Genomic DNA, 27,755 nt, shown 5'->3' with positions numbered 1-27,755 from the left:
ATTGAAACCAAGCGACGCGTGGAAGCTAATTGTTATCGTGCAAAGACGTACGAGTGTGACCAGGCCCCATTGTCTTCATCCAATAGCCTTGATACCTGATGATGCCAGACTCTGAAGCAACACGCAAGGAAGATAGCGCAATGGCTCCTCGCCGTTGTCGGATCTCGTCGGTATTTGTGTCATCTAACTGGGTGTTGTTACATGTCGCAACAGATATAACAGATTGTGCCATCGTATGCCCATGGGGAACTGAAACCAGCAACTACTATAAATCATAGCAATCCAGTAGTACATTCATCCGATCTGGACATCAGAACTAAGCACATTCTGCAAAGACTATCAAACCAACATGTCGACTACTACCATCACAGAAACACAGGCGCAACGCACTGTTCCCATCAGCCTTGAAGCAAACAAATACCCAGAGCCTTTGACTACTTCAGGAGCCCTTGACAAGTTCAACTTTGAAGAGTCAACACCTGTCATCGGCCGTGAATACCCCACCGTCAACCTTGTTGACGATATCATCAATGCTAAAAATGCCGATGAGCTGATCCGTGACCTCGCCATCACCAGTGAGTCAACCGGCACTAGAACTGAAACGTCCCTAGCCTAACCATGAAACAGTTTCTGAAAGAGGAGTCGTCTTCTTCCGCGCCCAGGATAATCTCACAGATGACCTCCACAAAGAACTTGTTCAACGTCTTGGTCAACTCACCAACAAGCCATCGGCATCAACTCTTCACATCCACCCTCTTCTCAACGGCAGCAACGAGTTCGGTGTAGAAGACAACGAAATCAGCGTCATCTCATCCCAATCCCACTTTTTCCATGATAGAGAGAGAGATAGAGATGACCGTAAGCAAGGCGCTGCTAGCTGGCACAGCGACATTCAGTTTGAGGAGTACCCGGCCGATTATACAAGCCTGCGTCTTACCAAGCTTCCATCCGGAGGCGGTGATACGCTCTGGGCTTCCGGGTACGAGTTATACGATCGATACAGTGATCCGTATCAGAAGTTCTTTGAAGGCTTGACCGCAACGTTTTCGGGTGACGGCTTTCTGAAAGCCCGGGATGCTCGACCTGATCACTTCAAGATTTATGAGGAGCCGCGTGGTCATCCTGAGAACATCGGCGATGCACTCAAGACTTCCCATCCCGTAGTTCGAACAAACCCTGTTACAGGCTGGAAGTCGCTTTTCGCAGTGGGTAACTTTCCCAGGCGCATCAATGAGTTGAGTGCTCGAGAGAGCAAGGAGTTGCTTGAGTCGTTCTATAAGAGGATTGAAGAGAACCATGACTTGCAAGTCCGATTCAGGTGGAGAAGCCCTAACGATATCGGTGAGTATTCAGACGCGACACGTTTTGAAGCGGAAGCTAACTGTTTGATAGCATTCTGGGATAACCGTAGTGCGTTCCATAGCGCCACTAATGATTATGATGGTCTTGGTCAGAGAGAGGGCCATCGTGCCGTTGGAATTGGCGAGAAGCCTTACTTGGACCCTAACAGCCTTTCTAGAACCAAGGCTTTGAGGAACAAGAACTAAGAATAGACGCGATAGATGATTATCATTCAGTATGTAGCATGTTCATAAATAGTATTCAAAGACCGACATAAAGGTTTAACAATATAACTTCCTTTCCACAAAACAGTCTATGAAAAGCATTCTAATCGCTTACTTGTGACCCCAGCCTTGCGAGCCAGGCCCTCGATCATGGCTGGTATTCCAACAGGCGACGTTAGAGGTGGATCAAGTTCTCCATAGACAGACTCGTCATCAGAGTCAGAACAACAGGACCCCCAATCACCCATGTCCATTGCCGCCAGCGTATGCATCTCAGCCACGTCATTACTATCATAGATACCTTGTCGATGATTTAGTCTCCCAAGCAGATCTAAAATTTGACTCCTCAAAGCACCATCCTGAGTATGAAACGCCGCGAATGAAAGACCCGGCACGAGACATCCGCCCAAGGAGTACGTAGGTTGGCTCATACCTATCAGAGGCGCTGCTACCAGTTCCGCAGTTTCAAGAAAAGGCAAAATAGTTTGATCCGTTGGATTTTCCCATTCTTGATCAGCGTATGAATCGATATACATCTGGAAATAACGCCGGAGAAGTTGAAGGCTGTAGTATTGCGACATTTCCTCGTCAGTCCAGTGAAAGATATCGCGTTCGGCCATATCTCGGAAACGCATGTCCCATCTGTTCAGTGCGCCTTGGAAGGCTTTGTCGTTTTCTCTGCCATTTTCTCTGTCTGGATCCTGAGGTGCGAAATCGTGAAGCAATCGCAACTTATGTATTGCGTGTGAAGCATCGTCGAGGGATTCAAATGGTTGAATATCGTTGACGCTATGCTTCGCATCTTTAGAACACCACTTCTGGATACCAGGCAGATTAGGGTCTTTCATAAAGTCAGATGACTCGAGGCATAGTTGTGAGAAAATGGAAACAAGCTTCTCCGTCATGGTGGACTCTTCTGCTGTGGTAGGATCTTGAAGTGATCTTAGTATCATGTCGCCTGCCGCAAGATGCTTTAGGAGTTCGTCATAGCGACCAGTGAGTCCCTCGCAGGTGATAAAGAGCATGCAGCAGATCAAGATGCAGTGCATGTTCCCTTGTGTGGGAGACGACATCATGGGTAGGATAGATGATATGGCTCTGTTGTAGTGTTGTATGACAGGGCGTTGAAGGTACTCAGGACGCCCAAAGCCGAGAGAGTGGGACATGAATGCCCGATGCGAAGCACCCACTGCAATCATGCTGTACCTGATAGCATCGAACTGATATGACATTGGAAGTGCATAGCACAACCAGAAGTTGGTGGCGGCGGATGAAGTCGAGAGTTGTTTGGCGGTCCAGTGAAGGAAGTGTTGAAGATGTAATCTCTCGGGATCTGCCAACAATGGCGTCTGATCGAAACGTTGTATCGGTGGATTGACGACCGTAACAGCCTGGGTTTTGGGTTCCTTGTTTTTTCTAGTCCCTTTGAAAACTCTGGGCTTCGGAGGAAGGTAACCGTCACACTTCATCTTGTCGTCTTGACACCTTTGGCAAACAGGCTTTGCTTCGTCGCATTTGAGATGTCTGAATCTGCCGAAAGCAATCTAAGTATCTTATACGACAAGTACTCCAATCAGCTTGACTTACTTGCTGTAGTATATCTTGGTTAGTGAACGTTTTTACGAGAAACAAGACGACAGCCAATCAAACTTACCAGGTGAGACATCCATTTCTGCTTTTTGGTGCCGAAGCACGCTTGAATCTGCCATCTACTCGAATTGCGAGAGCTTTATTGGCTGCCATTGTGGTGGTATGTAGGAGGGTTGAATTGAACACGAGACTACCAATGGGAAACCAAGAATTGGGGGGGCAGGACAGCGGGATGTTGATATAGCCCGCAGGGCTTGAAATCTTAAATTGGTACTCATGCTAGGCTTCTTTTTTAGTGGTCCAAGTTCCCCTGTTCCAAAGAATTGTTCCAGCATTATCCCTATGCCTTTTGCTTGGCCAGTTATATCTCATTGGTCTTTTACTTCAGTTATAGCAAAGAATAGCTAACAAGTCGTGGGACTTGAGATCTGTAACCCCTGCGCAATGGACCAGTACCAAACAGCACTGTTACATGTTGTTGAAAGGCCTGCGAAGTGGAGTAGCAAGAGATTAATGGAGCAGCAGTTAATACGAGAACACCAATCATATCCCGCACTATAGAGGATCTAAACAATAGTGGAGGAGGTGGCTTCTCTATGGCTCAGGCACAAATATTGTTAGTGATGACTGTCGTGTCGTCAACTCAAAGGCCCACGGATTCTTCGGCAGCCAAGACCCCTGTTTTCGGCATTTGGAAGCCGGCCAAGTACGACCAAGCCACTCTGTCAATGCCAACCGGACTCCATTATCATCTAGTTGTCGAATAGACTCTCGGAACTGCCGCTTGGCGCCAAGATGCGCAGCAAAGGCTAAAGCCATATGCTGACGACAACGTGTACGAGAACAGTGGTCCATGCACCCAACTTGAGTATATCTAGACTCAATATTCTATCGTTTGCACTGGTAGAATTATCGAAAAATCATCAGCACAATGAGCGGAAACTACTATCATCAGCAACAGCCGGAATACCAAGGTGGTGGTTACCAGCAGGGCGGTTACCCCCAGGGTGGCTATCAGGGTGGCTATCAGGGCGGTTATCAGCAGCAGGGTGAATACCAGCAGAGACCACCAGCCGATTATCAACAACAAGGCTATCAACAAAACAACTACCAGAACTATCAATCTGGACCTCCTCAACACCAGCAATCTCACAGTCCCTATCCGCCTCAGGACAGAGCATTTGAACCTTCTCCAAGCCCACACCCAAGCTACCATCAACAAGAACCATCTCCCTACCAGCAGCCCCCTCAGAATTTCAACCAACAGGGAGGAGGAGAGGCTTCAACCTACTACGCAATGTCAAACGCACAGCACCAAGGTCAAGGCCAGCCAGATACCTTTAACCCTCAACACCAGCCCGGGGGCCAGTTCGAAAGCCAAGTCCCTGGTGAAGCAGGTGACGGCGAGCGAGGTCTGACCGGTGCTCTAGCCGGAGGTGCCGCTGGTGCATTTGGCGGCAATAAGATAGGGGGAAGTAAAACCTCTACCGTCGCTGGTGCTCTCCTCGGTGCATTCATCGGCCACAAGGGTCAAGATTGGAGACGTGACCACAAGGAGGAGAAGGAGGAGAAGGAGGAAAAGGAGCGTCAAGAGGAGGAGGAGATGAAAAGGAAACATACTGCCGAGATGGAGAGCTGGGGTAGGGACAGATCTCGCTCGCGTTCTTCTTCGCGTCACCGACATCGTCGAGACCATTCTCGTTCTCGTTCGCGTGATTCTGACTACCGTCGTCGTCGTCACCATAGCCGTTCGAGTTCGAGCTCTTCTGATGATGACCACCACCGCCGCCGTCGCCACCATCGAGGTCATTCAAGGTCAAGGTCATCCAGCCGCCATCGACACTAGTTGGGGAAATATCTCTGGAATTTTATAGCACCTATATGTTTTGTTATTATCTTATATTACTAGATCATCCGTGGATAAATGACAGAGACAATTCAACAAGGGTTCATTAACATATATCAACGTTCATTCAGTCACTGTGTGTAGAAGGGAAACCTTGGGCAATGTTTACGTTAACTTCAATAATACATCTCATGCGGGTATTTATGGAGAAGGTAGTATCTTGAGTTGAGAATTTCAAGAAAGACGAGAAGGCTCGGGCTTCGATTTACAGATTTGAAACATAGAGTAGAGAATCACGAAAATGTTAAATATTGTCGGCCTTCATGTTGGACTGCTGGGTTTCTACGGTTATGGTTGCTGGCTATCAGATATCTCTTCCAAGTTGTAAAATGCCACCAAATCATTTGTATCAACGAGGTCAACATATCTATCATGCAGAGTTTTCGCTTCCTTGTTTGGTCTAGAAGAAATGAAATAGAGATAACGTAGTGGTCTAGAACATTGTCAAGGTCCGTGGTATGCTAGGGTTACTGCGAGCGATTACTTGTTATAAACCACTATTCGTGTTTATGAAAACTGGAAAATTACAATCACATTCAAGAACTAAGGTTTCATATAAAAGAGTTGTATTTGAAAGCTAGACTCCTAAGAGTCATGTGGTATCTAAAGAAATCATGGCTACGAATTCGCAGCTTGTAAAGATCCGTTACATCATAAATGGTATGCAATGCAAAAGTCTATAATGCAAAACGCCCAGTCATACTGGACACGCGAGAAATGTCGACGTCGATTTTTCAGTTTTTAGTTGTTTAGACAACAACACCGTTCTCACGCTCAGAGGCCTCGGCCTTCTCGTCGTCACTGCCGAAGCCGTACTCACGGGCCTTGTCGGCAACCTCGTGGTCAGCCATGCGAGGAAGCTGCTTGGCAGCGGTGACATAGCTGATCTTCTCAGTGTAACCCTTGGCGAAGATGAGATCAATCTCCTCGAGGGAGCGACCAGAGGTCTCGGGGTAGAAGAAGTAGATGATGGGGAAGAAGATGGCGTTCATGCCAGCGAAGAAGGCGTAGGTGCCCCAACCGTAGGTACCGGTTCCGTGAATCATGACGGGAGTGATCATGACGATGAAGAAGTTCCAGAGCCAGTTGGAGACGGTGGAGGTAGCGTTAGCCTTTGCGCGGGTCTTGAGAGGGTTGATCTCAGCGGGGTACAACCAGGGGAGAGGCAGCCAGGTAGCACCGAAGAAGGCGATGTAGGTGAAGAGACCGACAGCAGCTCCCTTGGCGGCAGCGGGGGTACCAGGGATCAGAGCACCGAAAGTGAGAATCATGGAAGCACACTGGCCGACGGTTCCAATGAGGAAGAGTTTGCGGCGACCGACACGCTCAACGGCGAACCAAGAGGTAGTGGCAAAGATGGAGTAGATGATCATGTTGACACCACCGAGGAGGAGAGCCATGTTGTGGTCGGTACCGATGGACTTCTGGAAGAGAATGGGGAAGTAGTAGATGACGGCGTTGCAACCGGAGAGCTGCTGCATCATCTGAGAAGAGGCACCGAGAATGAGACGTCGGAAGTGCTGGGTCTTTCCACCAGTGAAGAGAGCAGAGAAGGGAGTCTTTCCACCCTTGTTACCAGTGGCAGCGATGGCCTTCTCGATGGTCTCAATCTGGGCCATGACCTCGGGGGAGTTGCGGGGAGTACCGTTGAGACCAGCAAGAATAGTCTCAGCCTCTTCGCGACGATTGTGTGTGAGGAGCCAACGAGGAGACTCGGGAAGCTTCATCATCATAACAAGAACGATGGTAGCAAAGACGACCTGGAAAGCGATGGGGAATCGCCAGACAAAGGCGTGAGGGCCATAGGTACAGCCATAGTCGATCCAGTAAGCGATCAACGTTCCGATGGCGACGTTACCGCCCTCAATGCAGATGAGCTTTCCACGGTTGTGAGACTCACTGCACTCGGCCTGGTAGGTAGGGATGGTGGAGGTGTTGATACCATTTCCGATACCAGTGATTGCTCTGCCGATGATGAATTGGGCTGTGGCACCACCGCTGGGGGGGACAGCAGCGATTTGGATAACGACACCGACAATCATGATGATAGCACCGAGGAAGATGGAGTTGCGACGACCGAGACGGTCACCAAAGTTGAGAATGAAGAGAGCACCGAGGAAGCAACCGACAGCGTAGATGGAGACGACGAAACCCTCGTATGTCTCGTCGAGAACCTGGGGGAAGTCTTCTGTGAAAGCAGGAGCGGAGATGATACCGGACATGACACCTTGATCTGCATGGGGAGTTCAACGGTCAGCATGATAGACTCATAGATTAGGTTTTCCCTGACAGGTGGGGGACGGGACGTTGGGAGTCTTACCATAACCGAAAAGAAGAAAGTCAGTGGTAGCGACAATGGTGATGAGTTTCTGGAGACCCTTGCCGGTCTTGCCCCAGTAATGGGGGATCCCCTCTTCGTTGTCGACGTGAACCATGTTGAACAACCTATTGATGGTTTCTTGATAGAATGGTCTGGACTGAAGAGAAGGGAAAAAGAGCGGGAGATTTACATTTCTTATAAGCTCGAGCAAAGGCGTGGTTTAGAGACTGAGAATGACGCCAAGCAAAACTTCTGGAGTCGTGCGTGGATACGGGGGGCGTCCCACAGAATGAGTCCTCCTGCTCCTGTACGTATGTCACAGCACAGTGGAACCGATAAGACAAGTAGTTTTCCAGGGTTAATGACTCGGGAGAACTTGGAAACTGTACGGGTCCCTTTGTTTGGAGACAGAGATTTCAGATAACCTTAGATAAAGTAGATCTAGAAGGTGAAGAGTTTTAGAAGATTGGCCAATGAGGTTTCCTAGTATGTACAAGAAACAACGTCACTTGTGAAAAGAAAAAAAAAAGAAGCTAATTCAGGGGGCCCGCATGACGTACTGTGAAAGAAACTGTCTAGTCTAACTGTAGAAGCGATGGCAAGTCAAGAGTCAAGAGTCTAACCCCAAAGATGCACTGTATCACGATATTCAACAGAGTCTAAAACTGTGTAAAAATTTTAAACTGGGTAAACATGACGTCTCATTTAGAGTTGGTTATTCGAGAGATACCCGGGGTTGGGCGGATTCGTATACGTCATAGTCTCCGCGATCTTCGAAAATCTCCTAAAAGGGAACAAGACCCTTGAATCAAGATGCCCCATTTCTCGGTTCTTTATCCTTGCGGTCACGATTATTGCATGACTAGAGAGACTAGAGTTTACTGAGCAGTTGGAGAATGACGCCTTGGCCTTGTGTTCCTTTTTCACCGTTTGTCTGCATCAAAGATATCAACTGTTGGGTTATCAGAGTGATCGTCAGGATCAGCACTGCATACAAGGTACATGGTACTCAATGGGTGTACTGAAGAGTCAACAGTATACAACATTCTACAATTCCTCAACAATTAATTCTTGTTAAAAAAAAAATAGGAACAACAATTGTCGGTTAATCCCCGAGAATACCCTTCCCATTACTCCAAGTTTTCCCTTTTCTTCCCCTCATTGATCCCTCGCCGAGAAATAATTGGGGAATAATGCCGAGGTGCGGACGAGGAATTATGGAGAGCCGCAGGGTTTAGGTTAAGATTTTGACTAAAATCTTGCGTCCAACGTCATAACACCATCCGCCGCAATCTCGGACCTTTGGTTTTAGAGACACCCGCTCAGGGAATCCCGTGGGTCTTTTAGAGTGTCTTTTACGGGTCCTGTCTGTTTAATCCGGAGGTAAGCGTGGCAAGCGACAGACAAAACGGTATCGGGTAGGTTGATGACTTGATGCCATAACCAAGGTCAAGGTAATAATTTGCCATCAATCAATTATGTTTATCCTCGGGAATAATACTGTGAAATTCTGCAAGTAAATATCATACGCGACAGTACTATCTTCTACTGTGTCTATCATTCTCATGTGATTCAACTGTTCAACATGCATTTGCCCTTGTCCTGTGGAACTGATCACCAAACAACACCCAGACCCTCCAAATAACATAATTCCATTTTCCCATGGGGTCAATGACATTTCCCCATATCACCTCCTCAATCGTTTCAAAAACCCACGAGGATATCCAGAAAATAGAAGTGAAATTAACCTCTGCAATAAGCAATGCTGATCCTGTTTGCCTTCGCACATGTCACCAGCAACAAGTTAATGGAGGAGACTCGGAAATACGAATCGGGTAACCCGGTGGATTCCTTGGCGGTTTTGTCCTTTTCGATCTTCATTATTCCCCAGTCTTTCATGTCCTCTGACGAAAATGAAAAAGTGGTCTCTACGGAGTACCAGGACGTACTGTGCTTCCATGGACAAGAGCGCCTTAAGCGAGCCTTTGACCCGCTGTGAGAGCGCCACAGAATCAGTGCTTTTAGTGGGTTGTTCCCTATGAGCGGACCTGGAGTAGGGCCCGCCAACTCGTCACCTTATTGTGACGACAACATCAGATGTGTAGAATCTGGGGTATAGACTTTGGTGATCTAGGGTCATATGGTACTGACAACGCTCTTGATACTGCACTTGTGAATACTATCAACTGTCTTCTATCTACTTAGACACGGCTTGCACGGCTTGCCCAACTAGCCAGGGGTGTCGAGGCAACCCGTCTTGGCTTCTATCCTCATGATACTCCATTCCATCTTGGCAGGCAGGAATGCCGAAACTTGGTTCCTTTTCTACTCATGCGCGTCAATAACTGACTGGCCTATCTCTCACGTTACAAGATCGATATCTGTCCTTCCTCATCAGGAACCTTCTCCAAGGGACTGCATCCCTATCCAAGGTTCTTTTTAAGCTTAACGCTGGGAACTGATCTTTGCCTCAACTGGGCCGCTTTACGTTGTCTCCCTGCAGTTACAGACGCTAGCATGAATATCGGAGGAGCCATCTCCGCAGACGGTATCCGTCCTATAGCAACGTGCGTGTGTGTATAGAACATAACAAACCGGAGATTAATGCGGTGTAGGATCAAGATGATAACAATCTATTTCCCTTTTACTCTCACCACCTGCATCTTGGCGTTGGCTCCAACCTCTTCACAGAGTAGCCAAGCCAACCCATCCCACGCTTGCCCCACAGCCACTTCTCATCGGCTGCAGATGTTCATGTCTTTGCTTACTTTGTCGAAGCATCTTACTTGCCGCGAGTAATGATAATGTCGCTCTCTCTTGGCGCGAATAGAAGAACTTCGGGATCCTTTTTTTGATATCTTCTCGCCAAGACGGGATGTTCTTCAACGTCGCCTCCACGGACCCCAAGATTAACGACATTGGCTGAGAGCAAGCGCTGCGTTTCGGAAGTCTTTATTTGGCACTGGTCCGAGCAGCATCATACCCTTGTCTCCCGGCATGACATGGACTTCCGAGGATAACGATGATCCTAATCACGAGGTCAAGTCGTAGGCCTGAGTAATCTATGTTGCGACAAAACAATCCTTCTCCTTGAATAAACCGGTGTCTGGAAAGGCTCCAACGAACGGCCTTGTTGACACGACTGTTCTCATAGCTCAAGGCACGCAACACCGCTTCGATTGGGACTTTGAAGCTCTCTGAACAATCTTAACGTACTCTACATCATACGTCGTCTTTATTCGCTTGACGAGATTGCTGGATAAAGGTCAAGGTATTCGTTCTCCTGAGACAACTAACATCATGAGTCCAAACTGAACAGTTTCGGGGAATTATCCCCTGCTTACAAGGCGCCTCAAGAATAAGCCAATTGACCAAAGACGGATCATGCATTCTATTAATGCTATTTCTATCAATCGCATAATCACAGACAATACCATGCGAAGCTCGTCCATTTTCCAAGCTTGGACGCTCACCAAGTCCCTTGCGAAAGCTTATTTCGGCCAAGCTGAGTTGGGGTAATTGATGCTTGCTTGCTTGGCCCTACAGAGCTACAGTAGCTCCCGTGTCGCCCAGCAAAATAGTGCCATCAAACGGTAGAGCTCCGCCAAGTCGATTTCCAAGACGGCTTCTCTTTACTGGTCCTGCTTGGCAACCCAAACAATTGCCCGTCGAATTGTCTCCATATACCACGAATTGTGATATGCTTCGTCAAAGTGACCAAGCGCTGTGTAATAAACTCTACCTTGTCCAACATTTTGAGCCCACGATAACGGAAAGCTCCGCCTTTCATCGTTTTTGGTCGTTGTTTGGTGTATAGAGAGAAGAATTTGGCGGTCGTTATTGGGGATGCGAGGATGAGATTTGAAGGTGTATACTTCGTCGAACCATGGGAATTGGTTTGTCGAAAGCGATTCTATGTTGAATGGACATGTTGGAGCTGTATCTGGTGCGGCGTCTGTCCCGGGAAGTTCGTCAAATTTGTTGATGAAATGATCGGTACTCTCAACCTCGAGAGTTATCCATTCCGGCGGCGGATGTCCATTGAAGACTTGTCCAAGAATATTGGTATATCTGGTATTCGAGGTCATACCGCATGTAGCGGCGTGAATACCAACGACACCACCACCATTGTGAACAAACTCAGCCAACGAGTTGGCCTCTTCTTCACTTAGAAAATCACCCGAGGTATGACCAAGAGCAATAACATCATAGTTGGAGAGTGAGAGTAAATCTGTTGTATCTTCGGTGGCTGTTACGGTAAAGGGAAGTGATTTGAAGGTGGAGATAGTGCTGGGGATACAATCATGTCGGTAGCCCCGTGTCTTGGTGACTAGTAAAACTTTAATCGAAGATGGACTTGTCATTTTGTTTGTCTCTTTGTAGATCAATGTCAAATGCTGTGGCGACAAGTCAATTGAAGATCTACTTCTTCTTGACTCGTAGTTGTATGAGTCGACATGACGCAGTTAAAGTACCAATTCCGTCATTAATTCTTCCCTTTACCCGGACAAACTCGTCCTCCGATCGTCACTCAACCTGGCCAACTTCACCATCAGCGCGTCCCACACGAACAATCATTATTGGCTAATTAAATTATGCAGAAAATATATCCATCACCTGCAAAAGTTCTTCCCATCGTCCATCCGTCTCGATCCCAATCGTCCCTTGTGGTTGCATCACTTTGTACTCTGTAGCTTCTGAAGTGCCGTAGTCGTGATCCTCCTCGTCATTGACAAAAGCTCGCAGGTCACTGATCCACTCATCCATGAGCTGCTTTTCTTCGGGTGAAGGGTTGTGAGTGATGGAGTAGCTGTTTTGTTAGCGAGCACTTGGATGGGAATATCGTAAAACTTACTTCCAGATGGGTCTGTCCATCGCATGGCTTACACCAAACGAAGCCGGAGCAACATTGTTGTTGATAAACGATAACCGGTACGCAATGAGATATCGCCAGACATTCTTAATATCCACACCGTTTCGCACAAGATTGTCCACTAGATATCGTGACGGCGCTCTGACTTGACCGTCTGCAACGATACGGCCAAAGATCTTCTGCCAAGCCTCCTTGTCCTTAGTTTGAGGCAGTGCGTAATGCTTCAGCAGACGATCCGTGACGTGGGGAGGGTAATAGTTTGCTATTTGTACATGTAGCGACTCAATGTTTGGGTCTGGGGGATTCGTAACAGCGTAGAGTGTATCCTCATCGAGAACCTCGCCGATCAACAACTTCAGACCGCGTTTCTTGAATTCGCGTGCAAAAGACCCGTCGCGGTAATAGTCAAAGATCCCAGAGTGGATAAAGAGATTATCTGTGACGGGACGGAAGGTGTGGTTCTTCAACTCCATGATAGCTGACGAGAGATCGTCCGAGCTGATGTTTCGCAAACGATCCAGCTTCTCTGACCCTTTTAGATCTTGTGGTATATCGAAGTACTCGCAGAGCTCATCAAACTGCTCTTCGCAGTCTTGGACGCTTTTAGGTTGTGTTGGGATGGCATTCGAGTACATGATCATCCGCGTGAACCGGCTCTGAGAATCTGTACCTCGGAAGTCGTAAAGAGTTTGAGCAAGGACAGAGTATGCTCCTGCACTTCGACCAGCCAGGATGATATTTTCAGGATCGCCTCCGAAAGCTGAGATGTTGTCATACACCCAATCCATGGCAAGACGTTGGTCCCAAAGACCATAGTTTCCTACGGCTTCACCGCCCGACTCCTCAACAAGCGCTTCACCAGCGAGGAAGCCAAAAACGTTTAGTCTGTATCCCACAGCTACAAAGATAGCCTGTAGCCTGCCCGTCGAAATAAGCTCAGTGGGATCCATACTTTCTTCCTGACTCGGATCGCCAACCTGGAACCAACCACCGTGGAACCAGACCATGACGGGCCATTTGGGGTTTGGCACATCTGGGTCAGGCATAGGTGTCCAGATATTGAGTCTTAGACAATCCTCGCTGTAAGCGTGCTTGGGGATATGCTCGCTAACATTTTTGGAGTAGTTCGCCTGAGGACAAACCGGTCCAAATTGTGTCGCGTCAAAGGGAGAACTGTAGTTGTGATTTTTGGGAAAAGGCTGTGGTTTGCGCCATCGAAGATTTTGTGTTGGTGGTTGGGCATAAGGAACGCCTACGAATCTGCGAGACTTGGAATCGAACTGAAGACCTTTGAAAGAGCCAGCGTTGGGAAGATTGACCTCAACTTCGGAGGTGGTATATGAGATGTGATTGCCCATGTTGACGGTGAAGAAAAGATGATAGGAAGTAAATGAGAAAGATAAGAAATCGAAAACAAGAAAGTCCAACAAAAGTGAAGCGGGAATGAGATACCAGTAGTTAGATTGTCGGTTATGCCCTCATGTCTCATCGTGTCTTTAGCCTTGATAACTCGTTGGGGCTGATTGGTCAGTTTAATCGACGGGCTTTTAGTCTCAGACCCAAGGGGCGAAATCGGCCCCAAATCTTACCTGCCGAGATGCCGGAATCTGGGGGGACCAACTCATCGATTAAATTGAGCCTCTATCGGATGAGTCTCTTTGATCCTAAATCGTTAATCAATGGAATGCAACACTAATGAACAGCTGAAAAAACGTCGTCGAGTAGAGCGGGGAAGGTCAAAGAATGGTCAGTCTGGTCCAAACCCCTGTACGAGCTCGCATTGACGCGTTTATCACTCCAAAGGTGTCTAATGACAATGCTGGTACCTTTTCAGGAACTGACACTCTGTCAAGTCAAGAATCACCAGCAGATTTAGGCCTGTCAGAAACATCAAATGATGATCTACAGTTAACAGCCAGCATGGATAATACGACATTTGTGCTACAGGGTGAAGATATGGAGGACGCATCAATCATTCAGGAACTCCCTGACTTGTCATCACAAATCGACTCAATCGCATTGCCCGAATTTAATCCAGACAGTTTATTCGATGCCTCTCAGCTCATCCTCTTCCCGACGCCATCCTTCAACCTTCTCTCCATTTTCCCGTCATTCTCCTTCACAAACCCAGCCGAGCCAGCACCATCCATCGGTAGCGACGACGTGCAAGCCATGACATTCCACTCGACCGTCCTCGCGCCCATGAAATCCACCCGCAAAGCAGCCCTATCTTCACACTCCATCTTTCTCAACTTTGCCGTCCAAAGTCCCATGGCGCTACATTTTCTCCTGGCATTTTCGCATAGCGAGCTGGCCATACACCACGGCTTCAGCGACAGGCCACCTCTAGAGTCACATCTCCACTTTCGGCATGGATCGCAATTACTGAACCAGGCGCTTGTGGACCTGACGCCAACCGATCACATAGCCATGATGCTTTCGTTCTTGTACCTCTGTATGTTCTGGATGAGAAGAGATCCATTCGACGTTTCAAAATTGCGCGAGCTGAGCAGCTCGATCCTGGCCTATGTCACGACCTTTTCGCTTGATGAAATGTGCGTCAATTCGGTCAATTGTGGAGGAACATCAGAACCCGTGACGCTGTCGCGAATATTAACGTATATCTACGATAGAGACGTGTTCTGCGGGTTCTTTGGCTGCGGGGAGAAATTTGCAGGTTACGTTAGCGAAAAGCATGATACGAGACAACGGATATGGCAGTTATCGCGAATGCCAATCTTATCCGAAGAACAGGCAGGGCCATGGTTTAGACCTGAGCAGCTACCAGAGACTAGCTTAAGGAAAACTGTGGATGTTTATTTTAGCCTCATCACTGTTCAGTATGAGATCAATCAGTATAGTCAGGGTAGTGATTCCGAATCATCGGGTAAAGAGATGGAGATAAAGAGGAAACTGGACAAGATAAGAGAGGTAAGTGGCCATGTAGATCTGATACAGATAAACAGTGCTGACATTACACAGGAGCACAGCTTCCTGTTCCCGATATCCAGACAATCTACTGGGCAATCCACCAAGCCACCGCTGATGGCCCTTGTAACAACCACTATCTTCTATGCCCTACAGATCTATCTCCATCGCAGCCGTAATTCTTCATTCGGGCAAACACCAATACCGCAAGATATAGACACAGCTCTCAAGGAGTTGGTGGCTGCAGCATATCAGACTATCGCTACTGGACCAGTGCAGCTACTTGAGAGATTCCAATGGGCGCTCTTGATTGCAGGAATGGAAACACATGATCCCGTGCACCGAGATTGGATTTCGGCGAATATTTCAGACCCCGTTATCAAGAGTGTCTTGAATCTTGTACTGGCGGCTAAGGGACAATCGGATGAGGGCGTCTCAATGGAGGCGGTTCGGGACTTGGTTAGTAAGAGATCGCGAGGTGCTATTGCGAGATAGAGTGTAATGCATATCGATATCTTGTGCAATAATTATAACTAGGTTCAGCCACTTTGTATATAATGGGAGGCGACATGAGTCGAGCGTTGCTCATGTGCTTATCTCGTCGATTAATCTGACCAATCACAAGCTTAGACTCTCAAGGATGAGAAATCTGGGGTAATAGCGCCGTATCTGGAACCGGTGGTGATAAACAACCCCCAGCTTGAGACTAACTTTAGCGGGTGCAACGATAAGAAATGAATATAACTGGACCCTGGGACCCGTCAACAACTTCAATCTTGACTCACAAACATCTGCATACTCTTTTGGACATAACAACATCATGTCGGACAAGGTGCATAACGACGCAAAGGAGCCCTCGCCTTCTTACGAGATGGACGACAGAAATGATGGGACTGTTGATACCTTGTCTCTGGAGGATGAGAAGAAACTTGTTCGCAAGATTGATCTGCGGTATGTATCTGCGACAACAGAGTGCTTTCAGTACTGACCAAAGTCTAGTCTTATGCCATTGCTCATCATCAGCTATGGTCTACAGTACCTTGACAGTAGGTACACGAAACCAATTGCTGGACTGTCACTAATGACAAACAGAAACAAGTCTGGCATACAGTGCTATTCTCGGACTCAGAGAAGACCTGGTACGCTGAACCACTGCCTCTACAACGACAGCAGATACTAACGTACAAACTAGGAACTCGTTGGCCAGCAATTCAGCTGGGCATCCAGTGTCTTCTACCTCGGCTACCTCGTCGCCTCGTACCCCATCTCCCTCGGTTTCGTCAAGTTCCCTCTTGGAAAATATCTCAGCGTTCTCATGTACTTCATTCCCCAACACTGCGTGCGTGTACAACACTAATCCCAACCTCATAGGTTCATCTGGGGCATTATCCTCACTCTCCACTCGGTCGCACACAATTTCGCTAGTTTGATGGTCCTTCGATTCTTCCTCGGTGTTTTTGAGAGTGCTATCAGTCCTGGATTCTCGCTCATTACTGGAATGTGGTACACGCCTCATGAACACGTTTCTCGCCACTCGTTTTGGTTCGCGGGTAATGCCTCGGCCAGTATGGTGGGCGCCATGATTGCCTATGGTATTTTAGGATACACTGGACCAATTGCTCAGTGGAAGGTGATTAAAATCGGTCTTTAAGACGTGTTTCGTTTACTAACGGGTTTAGATGCTCTTCCTTATCTTCGGTCTCATCACCATCGCATGGTCTGTTCTCACATTCTTCATGCTACCCGACTCGCCCTCAACAGCCAAGTTCCTGACTACATCCGAGAGAGAATTCGCTTCTCTACGACCCAAGAAGTTCCAGCGCACAACACAGACCAAGAAGTGGGATCGCAGCCAGTTTATTGAGACTATGCTGGACATCAAGGCTTGGTGGTTCTTTTTCTTCTCCTTCGTCATCTGTGTTCCCAACGGAGGAACCACCAGCGTACGTATACCCTTGATCATCTTTTAAATAGTCACTAACGAATTTGGCAACAGTTTAGCACAATCGTCATCAAGAGTTTCGGATACGATGAGCACCAGACTATTCTCATGGGTCTTCCTGCATCCGCCTTCCAACTCACCACTGTTATTCTGGTAGCCGTCTTCACCACCTACGTCCGCAAGTCACGCCACATCGCCCTCGTCCTGACATACATCATGGCTTTCGCCGGTATCCTCATGATCAAGCTTCTCCCCAACGCGGATAAACTCGCCCGTCTGGCAGGTTTCTGGCTCATCATGGCAGTTGCCCCAGCATTTCCCCTCATGCTCTCACTCTCGGCTAGTAACATTGCTGGCTTCACCAAGAAGTCTACCGTTATGGCCATGATCTTCCTTGGCTACTGTGCTGGAAACTTGAGCGGTCCTCAATTTTTCATCAGCACCGAAGCACCGAATTATCATGTGAGTGTACCCAGGCTAAGAGTCATATGTGCATATCTAACCTTTGCAGACCGCGTACACGACAATTATGGTTTGCTTCGCGATTACAATTGCGCTTGTTGTCGGAATGTACTTCTACTTGACCTGGGAGAATCGTCGTCGGGACCAGGAGCAAGGAGAGAAGAGGGACCCGGAAGCGTCTCAACGGGTGGATCTCATCGCTGATGGCATGCTTCTTGAAGTGGATGAGACGGATAAGGAGAACAAGAGCTTTAGATATATCCTATAAGTTGATCGAGGGTACAGAACAGCAAGTTTTGGGATTTGTGGCTATGTATTTGAGTTAGTATAGCATTTTGGCATTCAAAAACCAGTTCACGATGTCAAAAAGAGTGTATTCACTATAAATTGTCTGTACTACGAACGATGAACATGGCTAAAGGCAACTTGGGTGTCCCTGGAAGCACTGCACAATAGAGATCTGGGCCCTCGTCATTCCTGGCCAATGCGCTCCAACAGCCTATTTGATCGTTATTGATAGCCAGCCAGAAATTCTCTTGATAGAGGTGCATGTTGACCAAATAGTATCCCCCATCGCTACGGTGTTTATCATCGAGAGGGGACAGCGGAAACCATCAGTTGTAGCATGAATTGCTAGGTTCATGGGACGAATTCTATTGTTTAATGGATATTTGAACTCAAGTCTTCTCTCAGGTTTCACTTGTATTAAATATTGAATCAATTTAGTCATATAATCATTTTTGTTATTATAATAATTTTGAGTCCCATGTCAGATCTTGTCGTTACCTGTCACGATAGAAGGTCTTCGGAGGAACATCCGAGAGTGAATATGCAGTCCAATGCTTCAAAGTTTCCGTCTCCGATAGCGCGACTATTAAATAGCGGATTGCCAACTTGTTAGACCTAATTGGTTGCAATTGTTGCTGAGAATGACTCCAATTTTTATTCGCTGGCCACGACCGGGCCGGTCCAGACTTTTGGATTCCTGGGGAAGTCATTCAGATTGGCGGCCCGCTTTGTCCGCCACGCCTTTATTATGTAGGCCTGTCACTGATAGAACAGCTTTGCTTTATTTAAACCATTCAGTCTTTTAACAATTAAACTTAAAGACAGTAATATTTCAGTCAAAGCCACTCATGTATATCCGCGCCACTCACGCAGAGACAGACCTTCGTGTCCTTCGTCGTCTCATCCATGAAAACCCACTTGGAATGCTCACAACCGGAATCGAATCCGCAACACATTCATTTCTCCAAAGCAGCCATATTCCGTTCCTGCTAGACGTCCAGGATGAATCTAGCGAAACAGAACTCGGTCGCCTGAGATGTCATATGGCACGACAGAACCCCCAGAGCAAAGCGATAATAGAGCATTGCACCTCCAACCCCGGACTCAAGAACTTTCTTGAAGATGAAGTTCTCATCATATTTACCAAGCCAGCACATCATTATGTCACACCTAAATTCTACACCGAGACGAAACCCGCGACTGGCAAGGTTGTCCCGACGTGGAATTACGCTGCAGCACAAGTTTACGGCAAAGCGCGCATTTACTACGAAAACAACGAGGAGACGTCAAGCTTTCTCGGCAAGGCTATTTCGGATCTCACAGATGCCAGCGAGACGAAGATAATGGGGTACACGGGTGGAGATAGACCTACGCAGTGGAAGGTTAGCGACGCACCTGAGAAGTACGTCGAACTGCTCAAGAGGAATATCATCGGAATTGAGATCGAAGTAACCAAGTTGGAGGGCAAATTCAAAATGAGCCAGGAGAATGGAAAGGGAGACCGGGAGGGAGTTGTTGCGGGCTTTGAGGCATTGGGGACTGTGGTTGGCGATGAGATTGCAAAGACTGTCCAAGAACGTGGGAGGTGAAGAGTTGTGTAATATCAAGATCTGGAAGGTCGTACGGCTCAGTGGAAGGATTAAGAATTTCGGATGAATAGGCAATACCTCGATAAACAGGCGAAATGGATGTCTTGAACAATGTTCCACAGGACCTGAGGGTGGATTACAGATGTTCTGAGCGAGATGTCTCCCAGGAGGACATACGGCGACTCTGGCTGCTTCAACCTGATATGAATCTAAAACTCGGTTACCACAAGCATAAGTTGATTTGTCAGTTCGGCTATCTTGGTTCTGTTAAAGTGAGAAATTAAAACATTCGAGATGCATAGTTTATCAGCCCTTTCTTGTTGAATTGATCATCTTCAGCGTCAAGTGATACTGTGACGCGTGTGTGCATATTGACGATATCCTTGACGGAAGACTCGGCAGTGACACCCGAGGTAAAGTTCTCTAGCAAAGACTCATGCAGTGGGTTCATTCATACAAGGTGCCAGACTAGGGGGATTGGAATTCTCCGAAGCCCGACGGATGACATGTCACAGACACACACCAGTCACAAACTCAATTGTTGACTGACCTGACATTTGAACAGTTTAAAATATGGTTAATTGGAGAGTTAATGGGGCATTGGGCACGTGAGAAACAAAAATGCATTGCATGTCGAATAGAACCAAATGCAGAAGTCAACATCAGCTCGCGTCTTGGAAATAAAACTGGTTTCTGAAAGGGCTGAAAATGAAAAGGGTGGTGGTAAGCCAACCCAGCCCTAGGACAGAAGAATTAAACGCCGATGACGCCGTGGCGGTGGGAATACCGGGCATTGGGGAAGCGGCTGAAGGAAACATGCACCCAGATTTTGAGTAGTCATTTGATGCTGGAGACACGAGACTGGAAAGTCTGGGGTTTGTGGAGCGATGGAGAAATGGAGAAAATATGGAAACAGAATTAATATTTCGGCCGAGGCAGGACCGGTCGGGTCTTGGATCTTGATGACAAGAATGAAAAAGAATATCCAAGACGGGTAGTTGGATGGTACCTCGTGAGATGAAGCATGTTTTGGTCAAGGATCAGCAAAAAAGAGTTGGAGAAATAAAACTTGGCGTCATTGCTTTCTCATGCCAAGATTTGGAACGGGGTGATCGGCAAAGAACATGACTTGGCGATGAGAGAGAGACGAGAGTACCAAGAGATTAAGTCTGGGGTAAACAGATGACAAGAGAATAACAGAGTCACCTACCTGAACAAACACAGAAAGGAACATGATAGTTACTAGGTATTCATCAATTGTTCATGACATTAAACAAAAAGAATTAATAAATGACATACTGTGTACCTTTACTCACTCCAATTCTTTGACCGGATCTCTCGGGTGTCGTCATTCAGAAAAGAGTTCCTCTATCAAAATGCCCTAGCAGGGATCCCCCAGGTCCTGAACCAACGCTGCTACAACCCCCCAGCCTGTCACTCCCAAGCCTCGAGGCACCAAAACAGTCCAGCCGGGCACTTGTCAACCTATCAACCACTCTCTAAAAAGCCATGAATTTATTAACGAGTCCTATTGCATCACATTCCGGCGTCATTACCATCAAAAACAATGCCTAGGGGTTACCGTTGCAATCCTTCACCACCCCCAAGCTCGCGTGTTTCCCCAGCTTTTGTAACCCCATGGGTCACCGCATGGCACCGCATGGCATCGCATGCTTCTCTCTTGCAAGTTGCAACCCCCCACAAACCAAAATGGGACGGACCGATTTGATGGTCTCGAGACCTTGTAGATTCCTCATTGGACCGTCTCTCCGTGGCCTGACATCACCGTCATCCCTACACACGATGCACAACGTCATGAGCGATACTCGAGTATGTATTTATTTATACTTCACCTCCCGCCCTTATTCTACTGTCCCAAGCCTCATCAATATACCATCAATCACAGGTTATTGGCTTGACAAGCCTTACTTCTGCCCATCATGGCGCCACCTTCCATGACTGTTTATTTCGATGACCAGAACCCAAACTCAGAAAAGGGCAAAGAAGCTGGTGCTCGTCGGTCCCTCGCCGGACTTGACTACTCACCTCTGCCTCGCATCACCGGAAGGTCTTTTCTTCTAGCCACCTTTGTCTCTATGGGTGGTCTTCTGTGAGTCCCATTCTCTCATCCCACACTCCAAAACTAACAATCGACAGCTTCGGATATGACACCGGCCAAATCTCTGGCTTCCTCGAGATGCCCGACTTTCTCGACCGCTTTGCCCAAACCAACAGCAATGGCGAAAAAGAATTCAGCACTGTGCGCTCAGGTCTAATCGTCGCTCTTCTTTCCATTGGTACCCTCATCGGCGCTCTCGTCGCTGCGCCCATCTCCGATCGCATTGGTCGTAAATACAGTATTTCTGGCTGGACCTGGGTCATCGCTATCGGTTTTATCATTCAGATCTCGTCAAACCGAGATTGGGTGCAGATCATGATGGGACGATGGGTCGCTGGTTTGGGTGTTGGTGCGCTGTCGCTTTTGGTGCCCATGTTCCAGGTAAGACAGGCCGGTAATCTTCTAGCGACAACCTTTGACTAACCATTTGTTCAGGCCGAGACTGCTCCTCCATGGATTCGAGGTGCCATGGTTTGTTGTTACCAGCTCTTCATCGTAAGTCATTTCCAGATAGAGTACCCAACATCCACTAACCACCACAGACAATGGGTATCTTCTTGGCCGCCTGCTTCAACTACGGCACAGTCACCCACCAGCGCAACAACTCAGCAAGCTGGCGCATCGTCATCGGCATCGGCTGGGTCTTCACCCTCATTCTCGGCATTGGAATTCTCTTCCTTCCCGACACACCTCGATTCGACTACCGCAAGGGCAAGATTGACCGCGCACGCGACACCCTCTGCAAAGTCTACGGCGCGACACCCAACCACTGGGCCATCCACACCCAGATGGAAGAAATCGAATCCAAGCTTCGCGCAGAAAGCCAGATCAAGGGCAACCCTGCAAAGGAGTTTGTTCAAATGTTCAAAGCTCCGCGCATGACGTACCGCATCTTACTCGGCATGGGCCTGCAGATGTTTCAGCAGCTTACGGGTGCCAACTACTTCTTCTACTACGGTACCACCATCTTTGCATCTGTCTCGATTGACAGCTACAAGACGCAGATTATCCTCAACACCATCAACTTCTTGGTCACGTTTATCGGTCTATACATCGTTGAACACTATGGTCGTCGCAAGTCTCTTATTGCGGGAAGTACTTGGATGTTTATCTGTTTCCTCATTTTCGCCTCGGTTGGTCACTTCTCACTCGATCGCGCAAATCCTTCTAGTACCCAAGGCGCTGGTGTTGCCATGATTGTCTTTGCCTGTCTCTTCATTCTCGGTTTCGCGACCACCTGGGGACCTATGATTTGGACCATCATGGCTGAGATCTTCCCTTCGCGTTACCGAGCCAAGGGTATGGCTTTGGCCACCGCCAGTAACTGGCTCTGGAATTTCCTGCTCGCCTTCTTCACACCCTTCATCACCAAAGACATTGACTTCCGCTACGGATACGTCTTTGCTGGATGCAATGTCCTCGGTGGACTCATCGTCTACTTCTTCGTCATTGAAGGCCAGGGTCGCACACTTGAGGAGATTGACACCATGTATCTTGAAAGAGTAAGCCCTATGAAGAGTTCAAAGTGGATCCCTCCTCCTCCAGAGGAAATGTCGAGGATCCGAAAGGAGGCTGGTACGGATATCGAGACTGCTGCTGCAGCTCATCATGGCTCGAGTGATGATGAGACTCTGGCTCGACGTTCGGGTGTGACTGATGGTGGCCACGGGCAGAGGAAGGAGGAGAATGCTGGAGCTACTCACCGCGAATAGAGGGGGTGTAATGAGTCCGGATAACGACGGTGTATGAGTTTCTGACGATAAGGCTGAGATTGTATAATACTTACCTGTCTATAACATACCCTCAATAAATACTGCACACATTTGGAAAAGACATTATCAAGCTTTGAAACTGTGAAACCCCATCAAGTAGACTTTTTGAAGTCTTCTTCTGCGCACGGAATATTGAAAATCCTATAAATAAAAAGTCTGCATCTTAGATACGCTGGTGGACAACAGAAAGGTTGTCCTCCTAGGTCTTAAAGTACAAAAATGACAGGTATGTAGTCTAAGCAGCATAAGGTGACCAACTAATTTCGTCTCTTATGCTCATAACGGTCAACTTTTCTGATACCCTAAGGGTACGGTAGAAATCTAGTCAGGTCGGTTCCAATTTGTAGTGATTCACGGCAGCGACAGCAGCCTTGGCCTCCTCTACCTCTGACATCCTTATACATTCCCTTCCTTTACCTTGAATTCCTGAACCTCGAACTTGCTCCATCACTATCAAAACTATTTCATGACTACAATTCTCTTTTCACGATGACCATTGCTCACATTCACATCACAGTCTTGGTCACTTGGCGACAATTGGCACTGACGGAGCTATTGCTCTCACAACCAGATGAGTAATTCGAAACTTATCAATGCTAGCAACCTGATCTATTCAATTGACTCAAAAATCCCCCGCTATTCAGACAATGGATCTGATACCAAACGACCAAAGGGGGGTCCACATAGCGCTTTTGCTCAAGGCTCATCACCCCTTTTGAATCAATTGAGCATGCAAGAACAATGGCCATCGTATCTTCATCACGAAAAGCTACAGTCTTTACTACCTCGCCAGAAAAAGGATAAAAGGCCCTCCAAGATGACAGAATTCGTGCTTCTTCTTCTTTTTCACAACATTCCCATCATCATCATCATCATCATCCCCAAGTTATCCCCAAGTATCATCTACACATATCATCAAACAACTATCTTCAACCACCAACCGCAACCATGTGCCACACTTCGGCATACTTCGTCCGCTGCTCCACCTGCAAGCAAGACCTTGACCACAAGCTCGTCGTTGACGCCAAGTGCAAGAACAAGATCCATGGCAGGATCAACTGCAGCATCATCTACCCGGTCAACATGAACGTCGAGTGGGTTGACATGACCCATTGCCTCGTCTGCTACGCCAAGCGTGACATGCTCAACACCCGCATGCAGGCAACCATTGATGCTGATGCTCAGGAGGCCATTGACAACCCTACTAAGAGCGACAGTACCGATATTATGATCGGCAACCAGCTCCAGAACGACATTGACAGTGTCGTCGAGATGGAGAAGCCTGAGCGTATCGCCAACTGGCTCCAGGGCCACCCTGACCTCTTGCTCGACGAGGTCTATGACCACGACGAGGATCTCGTTGTCGAGGGCGAGATCGTTCCCGTTGTTCGCGGTCGTGGTGGTCGTGGCCGTGGCCGTGGTGCCCGAGGCCGTGGTCGTGGACGAAACTAGGCCGGTCAATCCCTTCGAGGGATGAGGCATGTGCCTTTGAGCAGTGCCTCCGATGACATGAGACTAGTAAGTCTATCTTCAAGTCATCTCATTTAACAAGTCTAATGTCTGTCTACATAGGTCATCAAGAACCACAAGTTTGCCGGAGCAGTATCGCGAACACATTAGTACTATCTCAACTACCGACATCCGACCTTTTTCTGGTTTGCGGCTGCCATGCCTGGGCACTCAGTCTGGGCAAGCGTAGGATGGGAACATGGTAATAGCGAAGTTTTGGAATGGGAATGAAGGAAGGAAAGGGATAGTCACCATCATAGCTTAAACAGTATCACTAGAGATATGTTACATCAATAGCAAGGTTGACTACCACATATGTCATTCTCTCAACACTGTGACCTAACTTGTAAACATGCTATGAGATATGTCGAGTGTTTTTGAGTTTCGTAGTTGATCTGAAAAGAGGTATGAGCCTAACAGTAATACCCTTGTACCGTACGGTTCTGCAAAAGTGGTCGAAGGGGGCCTCAGGGTATCGGAACAATCGGCCGCAAGAAGCTTAAGGGATAAAATTAGTAGATGAGCTTATGCTTCTCACTCAACTGAGGGATTAACTCAGGATCCTAAAAGACGTCGCGATCGTTCTGGCCCCCCAAACTAACTGATCGACTCGCGTTCCTCCTGGCGCCTCGACTGACGGCTTAACTCACCTTCCTGCTATTTGGCGCTTTATTCCTAGTACCATCTGGCAATATGGCTCATGTTCAGTCTAGCGCGCCGTCTGTTGTTCCTCCTCACGACTCAAGAGCACTTGCGAGACATGCTCCATAACCGCATCCAGGTTACCAAGGCCCAGGAATCCAAGCAGGCCAAGGAGAGCCCACCCGAGAGCGATAGCACCGACAGGCCCTTTTAAAAGGCTGCATCAGTTCTCGGGCGGCTGCTGAGACTGCTCGCCAGCATCTGCAACCTTATAGTGTTGATAAAGTAACTTGTCTCCGTGGTCGTCTGCACCGCGCTGGTCATCCTCATCGTCTGTATCATCTTGATCTTATTTATCATCTTCCAAGTCAGCTTTCTGACACTTGATCTTCTTCTTGATTAAGTCAACAAGACGCTGGATTTGCAATCTCCGGGCTTGCCTCTGTTGGCAAACTCGCTGGCTGGCGCGCACTGGTGGCGACCAATGGAGTGTAGGGCTCTTTTCCCCTGGGCATTGTGAAGCGTATATGATGTCTTTCTATTTGAACATACTCTGGTTAAAACATATTTCATAAGAATATAAATTTTTAGAGGTAGATAGGGATGCACTTATATTTAAAACTTTAATACTGAACCATTAAATGAAAGTTCATGAACCTTTGTTAAGATTTATGTTCAAAATGAACATTTTGCATAACTACTACTTCTCAGTAATAATAATAAACTCAATTACCAATTTAATTCTCAGTAATAAATTTCATATATAAATAATATCTTGCTCCCAAGTCTATCTTCCCATAAACAAACCCACCACAACCAGAAAATCACAACCACACAACAACAAACACAAGAGGTTCAGGAAGTGATCAACATGTGTAACCAAAGAACAGAGAAGTGGGTTTGCAAGCACTGCGAGAAGCCCGTCAAGAAAGTCACCTACTTGACCAGCAAATGCAAAAGCCAGTCAGAGACCGGTGTCTGCAAAGAAGCGGGAAAGACATGCTACGAGACCATCGACATGTATGACCCGGATTGCACATTTTGTACTCAATCGCGACCACGGCCGCAGACTGATTTGGACAAAGAAATCAGACCTTGGAAGCTGGACAATAAATAGTGTCTTTTGCGCAATGAGATTCAGTATTTGTTCAAGATCTTGTTCTGTGCAGAACCTTGTTCGCAAATTCGCACATCACCGCACAGTTTACGAGTATGGGTATATAACTCGCTACTACTGCCCTCTGCAAGTTACATTCCAACTTGTACACCAAAGCAACTCTCAAAACTCCAGACACCTTCAACTGCTCATTCCAACACATTACCAAGATCTTCCGACTCAAACCATTCAGTATGTGTCAAACAATCGAAACTACATGGGTATGCGCCACATGCTCCAAGACGATTCTGGAAAAAAAAGTCCAAGAAGAATGTTTGTGAGTCAGTCAAGAAGGGAGGTATCTGCACCCAGGCGTCGCCAACTCTGTTGGACTACGTTTACGTGACTGATGCAGATTGTGATATTTGCAAGCAAATGAACTAGGATGATGATGAGAAGGTACGAGCAGGACTCTAGAAGAGGGTGTTTCGGTGGGTAGAGAAATGGATGGATACCTGGGGTAATTAGTTGATGTCGACGCTGGATCGTTGAGCAACGACTTGGGTATCTATTTAGACGGTGAATAAAAACACTCTTTTTGGAATGCATAAACAGATAGCTTAATGGTTCCCTTATATCGTTAGTGATTCTCATTGGACCCTGGATGTGATTGATGTGGTTTTTTATGATTGGGCAAAAATGAAATTGTTGGTGCTATCAACTGTGATTCATTCGTGTCAAAATCAAGGTATAAAAGGCCAAAATTAACTTTGCAATTTTTTTTTCATTCTCTCTCAGCAACAAGAAATCAAAGATTATTAAAGTAAAATTAATTTTCATATCCAGGAAGTAAAATAAGCCATGTGTTGGGTAGTACACACCAATCTCCGTTGCGAGCGTTGCAATCGCCTCATTTTGACCAGGAGGTCCGTCAAACGCACATGCTCGTCGATGAAGAAATCCGGAAAGTGCAGTGGTGATATTAAGGAGGGAACTGTTGATGAGCATGTCAGCTCGTCCCAATGTGGTTGTAAAAGGTAATTTATGACAGTGATGGATGGGAACGGACATTGTATACTGGGATTTGCCGTGGAGGAGAAGAGGCTGAATGGCATAGGTACATCTGATCCTATAAGAAAATAGTTGACTTGCTA

The 27,755-nt window shown here is 47.3% G+C and overlaps 12 protein-coding genes across 12 annotated transcripts; 8 read left to right on the top strand and 4 right to left on the bottom strand.

The window, feature by feature from the left end:
* Nucleotides 1-349: 349 nt before the first annotated feature.
* Nucleotides 350-1,547, top strand: FGSG_07590 (uncharacterized protein; the record flags this gene model as incomplete). The annotated part of the gene is made up of 3 exons (XM_011329070.1): nt 350-575; nt 628-1,341; nt 1,393-1,547. The coding sequence occupies 3 exons, from the start codon at nt 350-352 to the stop codon at nt 1,545-1,547; spliced, it is 1,095 nt and encodes a 364-aa protein (XP_011327372.1).
* A 107-nt stretch (nt 1,548-1,654) lies between these two features.
* FGSG_07589 (uncharacterized protein) lies at nt 1,655-3,308 on the bottom strand (the record flags this gene model as incomplete). The annotated part of the gene is made up of 4 exons (XM_011329069.1): nt 1,655-1,866; nt 1,999-3,095; nt 3,153-3,155; nt 3,220-3,308. 4 exons carry the CDS (start codon nt 3,306-3,308, stop codon nt 1,655-1,657), a joined length of 1,401 nt encoding a protein of 466 aa, XP_011327371.1.
* A 778-nt stretch (nt 3,309-4,086) lies between these two features.
* Nucleotides 4,087-5,001, top strand: FGSG_07588 (uncharacterized protein; the record flags this gene model as incomplete). Its single annotated transcript, XM_011329068.1, has 1 exon — nt 4,087-5,001. The coding sequence occupies one exon, from the start codon at nt 4,087-4,089 to the stop codon at nt 4,999-5,001; it is 915 nt and encodes a 304-aa protein (XP_011327370.1).
* An 809-nt stretch (nt 5,002-5,810) lies between these two features.
* FGSG_07587 (uncharacterized protein) lies at nt 5,811-7,496 on the bottom strand (the record flags this gene model as incomplete). Its single annotated transcript, XM_011329067.1, has 2 exons — nt 5,811-7,294; nt 7,382-7,496. 2 exons carry the CDS (start codon nt 7,494-7,496, stop codon nt 5,811-5,813), a joined length of 1,599 nt encoding a protein of 532 aa, XP_011327369.1.
* A 3,517-nt stretch (nt 7,497-11,013) lies between these two features.
* Nucleotides 11,014-11,745, bottom strand: FGSG_13167 (uncharacterized protein; the record flags this gene model as incomplete). The annotated part of the gene is made up of 1 exon (XM_011329066.1): nt 11,014-11,745. The coding sequence occupies one exon, from the start codon at nt 11,743-11,745 to the stop codon at nt 11,014-11,016; it is 732 nt and encodes a 243-aa protein (XP_011327368.1).
* A 229-nt stretch (nt 11,746-11,974) lies between these two features.
* FGSG_13166 (uncharacterized protein) lies at nt 11,975-13,612 on the bottom strand (the record flags this gene model as incomplete). The annotated part of the gene is made up of 2 exons (XM_011329065.1): nt 11,975-12,191; nt 12,237-13,612. The coding sequence occupies 2 exons, from the start codon at nt 13,610-13,612 to the stop codon at nt 11,975-11,977; spliced, it is 1,593 nt and encodes a 530-aa protein (XP_011327367.1).
* A 385-nt stretch (nt 13,613-13,997) lies between these two features.
* On the top strand, nt 13,998-15,677 carry FGSG_07585 (uncharacterized protein; the record flags this gene model as incomplete). The annotated part of the gene is made up of 3 exons (XM_011329064.1): nt 13,998-14,809; nt 15,080-15,185; nt 15,237-15,677. 3 exons carry the CDS (start codon nt 13,998-14,000, stop codon nt 15,675-15,677), a joined length of 1,359 nt encoding a protein of 452 aa, XP_011327366.1.
* A 325-nt stretch (nt 15,678-16,002) lies between these two features.
* FGSG_07584 (uncharacterized protein) lies at nt 16,003-17,854 on the top strand (the record flags this gene model as incomplete). Its single annotated transcript, XM_011329063.1, has 8 exons — nt 16,003-16,133; nt 16,182-16,228; nt 16,275-16,321; nt 16,375-16,499; nt 16,554-16,812; nt 16,862-17,125; nt 17,179-17,586; nt 17,636-17,854. The coding sequence occupies 8 exons, from the start codon at nt 16,003-16,005 to the stop codon at nt 17,852-17,854; spliced, it is 1,500 nt and encodes a 499-aa protein (XP_011327365.1).
* Nucleotides 17,855-18,722: 868 nt separating this feature from the next.
* On the top strand, nt 18,723-19,463 carry FGSG_07583 (uncharacterized protein; the record flags this gene model as incomplete). Its single annotated transcript, XM_011329062.1, has 1 exon — nt 18,723-19,463. The coding sequence occupies one exon, from the start codon at nt 18,723-18,725 to the stop codon at nt 19,461-19,463; it is 741 nt and encodes a 246-aa protein (XP_011327364.1).
* A 1,940-nt stretch (nt 19,464-21,403) lies between these two features.
* Nucleotides 21,404-23,294, top strand: FGSG_07582 (uncharacterized protein; the record flags this gene model as incomplete). The annotated part of the gene is made up of 4 exons (XM_011329061.1): nt 21,404-21,573; nt 21,621-21,963; nt 22,018-22,077; nt 22,125-23,294. 4 exons carry the CDS (start codon nt 21,404-21,406, stop codon nt 23,292-23,294), a joined length of 1,743 nt encoding a protein of 580 aa, XP_011327363.1.
* Nucleotides 23,295-24,302: 1,008 nt separating this feature from the next.
* On the top strand, nt 24,303-24,806 carry FGSG_07581 (uncharacterized protein; the record flags this gene model as incomplete). Its single annotated transcript, XM_011329060.1, has 1 exon — nt 24,303-24,806. The coding sequence occupies one exon, from the start codon at nt 24,303-24,305 to the stop codon at nt 24,804-24,806; it is 504 nt and encodes a 167-aa protein (XP_011327362.1).
* Nucleotides 24,807-26,376: 1,570 nt separating this feature from the next.
* FGSG_13165 (uncharacterized protein) lies at nt 26,377-27,045 on the top strand (the record flags this gene model as incomplete). Its single annotated transcript, XM_011329059.1, has 2 exons — nt 26,377-26,525; nt 26,754-27,045. 2 exons carry the CDS (start codon nt 26,377-26,379, stop codon nt 27,043-27,045), a joined length of 441 nt encoding a protein of 146 aa, XP_011327361.1.
* Between the last annotated feature and the right edge of the window lie 710 nt (nt 27,046-27,755).

This window comes from Fusarium graminearum, chromosome 4 (assembly GCF_000240135.3).
Source record: "Fusarium graminearum PH-1 chromosome 4, whole genome shotgun sequence".
Lineage (NCBI taxonomy): Eukaryota > Fungi > Ascomycota > Sordariomycetes > Hypocreales > Nectriaceae > Fusarium > Fusarium graminearum.
This window is presented reverse-complemented; position numbering and strand designations above follow the sequence as displayed.